Source organism: Amborella trichopoda, chromosome 3 (genome assembly GCF_054954075.1).
Source record: "Amborella trichopoda isolate Santa Cruz 75 chromosome 3, AtrichopodaSantaCruz75HAP2 v2.0, whole genome shotgun sequence".
In the NCBI taxonomy this organism is placed as follows: Eukaryota; Viridiplantae; Streptophyta; class Magnoliopsida; order Amborellales; family Amborellaceae; genus Amborella; species Amborella trichopoda.
This window is the reverse complement of record NC_142338.1, coordinates 52,454,408-52,459,114: the sequence shown is the minus strand read 5'-3', so window position 1 is coordinate 52,459,114 and position 4,707 is coordinate 52,454,408. Positions and strand designations below refer to the sequence as shown.

Sequence of the window (4,707 nt, the reverse complement as noted above, 5' to 3'; positions counted from 1 at the left end):
TCAAAAAATGTGGTTTCAATATTGGAAGTTCTTATGATTGCTTCAAAATTTAAAACTTTAAAAATAGTGTAGATTGACAGATCTATAAAATCTTGAAAATTGACGGTTTAAAAATACATTACAAAATACATTATTTCCAAAACTTGAAATCCATTTTTTTCTCATGTCCATGCATATTGATGTTGAGATGATCAATTTGAGGATATTTGAAGATCAAAACAACTTCTTCTAGTGGAATTTTTGATGTGGGATCTAATTTGATTGTTTAGAGCCAAGGCTCTAGATAAACTTTTCCCTTTTGTAAATGTGGTTTTGAGATTTCGATGTTGTTGAACTTACAAAAAGAGTTGCTATTTTATAATGTCTCCATACTAAAAAGTAGTGTTTTAAAAACTGGATCAACCGGGTGAAGGTCACTTATTATAAGGAGGAGAAGAAATAATAGCCATTGCTTAGAAGCTGTAAATTGAAAACACCTTTGCAGGTCACTTATTATAAGTCTGGTTAAAAAAAAAAAAAAAAAAAAAAAAAAAAAAAAAAAAAAAAAAAAATGGAGGAGAAATAATAGCCATTGCTTAGAAGCCGTACATGAGAAACACCTTTGCAGGTCACTTATTATAAGACTGGTTAAATATTAACATCATCTTCCTCATCAGTAGTCATAAACAGTAATTAGTATCCTCACTACTAACTTAAACTTAAACCCATGCAACTTCTGCGCTCAACTACTGTCCCTCAGGCCACGTTAGTATTCTACATTGGAAAGAGAGAGATGATCGCCATGAGCAGTTGTAGTTAAGAGCGCCAAACGCCTTCATATCAGTGGTTATATGAGTTTCTTAGAAGGCTGTAACTGAGGCCGGGGCCGAGCCGCTTCCTCGTTATCTTCTTCTTCTTCCTCCCCAGCATTCCACAAGAAGTGAGCATATGAACCAAGCACATAACTGCACATTTCGCAATAAAGATACAGAGGTTTGGTGATATAAAGACCTTTTCTCTAATTCAATACAAAGAAGGAAAACCCATTTGAGTCTACACTTGTTTGGTTTCTCTATTCAGATTCATATTATTCCTTCAAAATCAAAACCCAGATCAATTTTTCATGACATTTCTTCAAATCAAAACCCGGATCGAGAACAAATTTTGGTTGATGCAGATCCCATTTTCTCTTTTTCACTGTTTCCTTTACTCAAAAGTGCAGGGTCCATTTTACCAGGCGAATTCTTAAAAAACAGGGGCAACTCCAGATTCCATGGTGGAACTGGATCGTCCCCATATCAATTCCAAGCCGACTCATCGATTTTTAAAACATCGCTTAGATCCCAACAACAAGAAAAGAAGGGGAAAGAGAAAAAAGAAAAAAGTGGGTTATGCATTCCAAAAGAATAAACTAAATGGGTTATCGAGGAGTGTTAATGTAGCTGGTTACCAGTCATCAGGTGCAGTTCTAATGGCTTGATCGAAGTAAGTCTGTGCTCTCGTCTCATCTCTCTGAGTCTCCCATATTAACTTGGCATAAAGGGAAAGAACTTCTCCATCTCCTGGATTTGCTAATATCGCCCTACCATAATATTCTTCTGCTTTCGCTGTATTCTTCTCCACCTGTATCCATAGCAACTCGTACTTAATCCAGCGAAACCATTTTCCCGAATTACGTGGTCGACTTCCAAAATTGAATTTTTTTGTTAAATTGCCAAGCCTGCCATTCTCTTTCTTATCAAGAAGCCTATCTCCAACTATTTCATAGTCGATCATTGTTTGGCCGTAGAAGTACATTCGAATCGCATTCATAAAGATTGAATACTAAATTTATACGAATTTTGTTCTTTCAATTTCTTATCAGGATGCACCATTTTAGTCTTGTCATAGTCATAATTCTGATAGTCCAGAAAGGACATCATAGTAATTTGAGCTGTGTGCCTCTTCAGTAATATTAATTTTTAAGTCGAAAAAAAGGAAAAACTGGAAGAGAATTTTCTCTCTGCAGAAGAAAAACCAGATACTTATTTTGAGTTTAGACACAAAGATTCAAAGAAGATTGAAAGAAAAACAGATTCACGAAACAGAGATACTTTGATAAAGTAGCAAGAAAGGAATACAAAGGAAAAGAAGAAAACAAATATCTCAAAGCAAAACCAAAAGGAGAGGGAAAATAAAAAAATCAAACTTAAAGATCCCAAGTGTAAGAACAGAGTCATGTCCATGACATGATGGATTGAGAGATAGAGAACAGCAAAAAAAATTACTGCTAACTTCAATTACAGTATTTTTGATAAATAATTGAAGAGAGAGAGAAACACACCTCGTGCAAGTATCTGCCATAGTTCATCAGAAGCAGAGGATTGTTAGGGTTAGCCTTCAACATCTCCTTATAATACACACCCATTCTATTCTGATCAGCTCCACCTCCTGTAAATGACTTGATATCTCCTCTTCCACCGCCATTTCCCCCACCAATCTTTATCCCTTTCCCAATATCCCCACCTGAATATCCATTCTCTGGCAAAAGCCCCGATTGCCCGGCCATTTCACCGGCATCAAAACCATCTGCAAATCCAAAACCCACTAATTTCCCCCCTCCTTCATCAACCTCACCATTAACGGAACCGTTTTTCTCCATATCCTCCTGGAGACCCCCATGTTCCTCTGCTATTCTTGCTGGAAAAGACACGGACCGAATGCTCCGTAAATTATGGCTGGAATGTCGATTTCCCGACCTGAAAAGGTCGGTTTCCGACCGAGCTCGCCTGAACTTGAGAGAGCCAGCGTCTCTCTCTTTTATCTCGAAATGTAGGGCAGCGTGAGGAGAAACCGCAGGAAACTTAGCCGGAGAAAGTAATCCGGCACGGGGATCTTGGTCGGGGAATGGAGATAGAGAAGGTAGTGTGGGTGCGGATACACTTCTCAAGAGAATCGCCTTCATGGCTCAGTGAGAGAAAAGAAAGGCAGGCGTTCTCGGTTTGTAGAGGGAGACAGAGAGACGCCGTCTGAGTCGTATTATATTACACGTCCAAAACCCCTCTAAATAACGAAAAGCACCTCTCCCGTAAAGAAGAGCGGAGAAGGGGGACGAGAGGGAGAAGGGTTTTATTGGAGAGGGAGAGAAAAGGATTAATTAAAAAAAGTTAATTTTTATATAGTATTTATTTTTGAGAAATGATCATACAGGGCCTCCCCCACTTCCATAGGGTTCCTGTTAAATTTGGCACCGGTGTGTAAAAAAATCAAATTTTACGATCAAATTTTTCTAAAGATTAGTGTCAATTTTAATCGTGATTCTTGAAAAGTGCTACGGAGAAGATCTTAACTCTTTAATTTTTTTTTGTACTCTTCGCTGATAATATTTTTTTTTTATATATATTTCAAGCCGACCTTAATAGCGTTATGTAGATCAAAATCATTTAAACCTAGCCCAATTCGCCAAGTCACGTACGTGGAGGTAGATGAGGTTGAGTTTGAGTCTGACCCACTAAAATTTGTACAACAAGAGTGAGAAGCAAGGGAGTGTCCTACAATTTTATTTCATTTGGTTCCGGGTTGGCGAGCACGGTGACACGCACGTGACGGCAATTAGGGGGCCATGCAGGCAGGGCCTTGTGGGCGATCGTCCACTATGCTTTCCCAGCTTCCTACACGTGTCAACATCCGCCCCCCCCGAACTGAAAGTTCGGTGCGACGGGCATTTATTGGGACCACTTTTGTACCGTCTCGTGCGATCGTACTCTCGTGCATGAACATGGGTTACGATTCACTGACAGGGTTTAGGTGCGTCGGCCGACTCACTTATTATTCTGCAGTCCCTCCTCTACCAAATCTCACAAAATAAATAGGTGGTGGGAAAAAAGAATTCAAAAATTGATATTTATATTTCAAAAGTATTATAAATTTAGATCATTGTCAAGGTTGAGATTACCCGATCAACCCTAAAATGTTTTGCCGCAATAATAGAAGGTTTAAGACTTGTTATAAATACTTTTGGATGAGAAGGCTACCATTGGATAAATAGGAGGGCAATAATAGTAATAAAACCCACATGAAGGCGTTGACTTGTCGCTTTCGAGAATGGAGAGACTATGGATAGCTTGTTTTTCACAAAACCACATCCCAGTCATGGTTTACCTACGAGCCGCCGATGATTTGCCTCTTACCACTTTCTAAAGCCCGAATTAATTGAGGACCGGTTTTTTGAAAACTAGATCGGCTCGGTGAATTGACCTGTTAGAAATCTGGTTTGGGTTTGGATTGGGCAGACTCGATTGTTTTCCTATGAGAGAACGATATAAATAATAATAATATTTTTATTTTGGAAATAAAATTAAAAATAATAAAATAATATAGGTGGGGAATCGCTAGATTGGGTGATCCCGATCACCCGGTTCACCATTTGACTTGCTCGATTTTGAATGGACGTTTTAAAGTTCTAATTTAGAGTTTTGAATCTAGAAAATCTGATTGAACTTTTGCAAAAGAAATGTTAGGCAAATGAGTTCTCTCCCTCTAAAAATCAACAAGAAAGGAGTAAATCTGCAATCTCTTTCCCTACAACTTGGATAAAAAATGGGTAGAGATGTCACTTCTTTCCCTCTCTCCGATCCGGTGAGATCCGCCCTGTCTAACGCCTTTGGTGTTGGGGGATGGCCTTCATGGCTACAGATTTCATTTGGGGGAGGAGAATTATAATAGCGTGTGTAGTATGTTCCTGCAGTA

At 38.7% G+C, this 4,707-nt stretch overlaps 1 protein-coding gene across 1 annotated transcript; it reads right to left on the bottom strand.

Annotated features, from left to right (window-relative positions):
• Positions 1-589: 589 nt before the first annotated feature.
• Positions 590-3,491, bottom strand: LOC18429255 (uncharacterized). Its single transcript, XM_006838542.4, has 3 exons — positions 2,303-3,491; positions 1,430-1,602; positions 590-944 (listed from the first exon to the last, which is right to left on the bottom strand). The coding sequence occupies exons 1-3, from the start codon at positions 2,921-2,923 to the stop codon at positions 827-829; spliced, it is 912 nt and encodes a 303-aa protein (XP_006838605.1). The 5' UTR covers positions 2,924-3,491; the 3' UTR covers positions 590-826.
• Between the last annotated feature and the right edge of the window lie 1,216 nt (positions 3,492-4,707).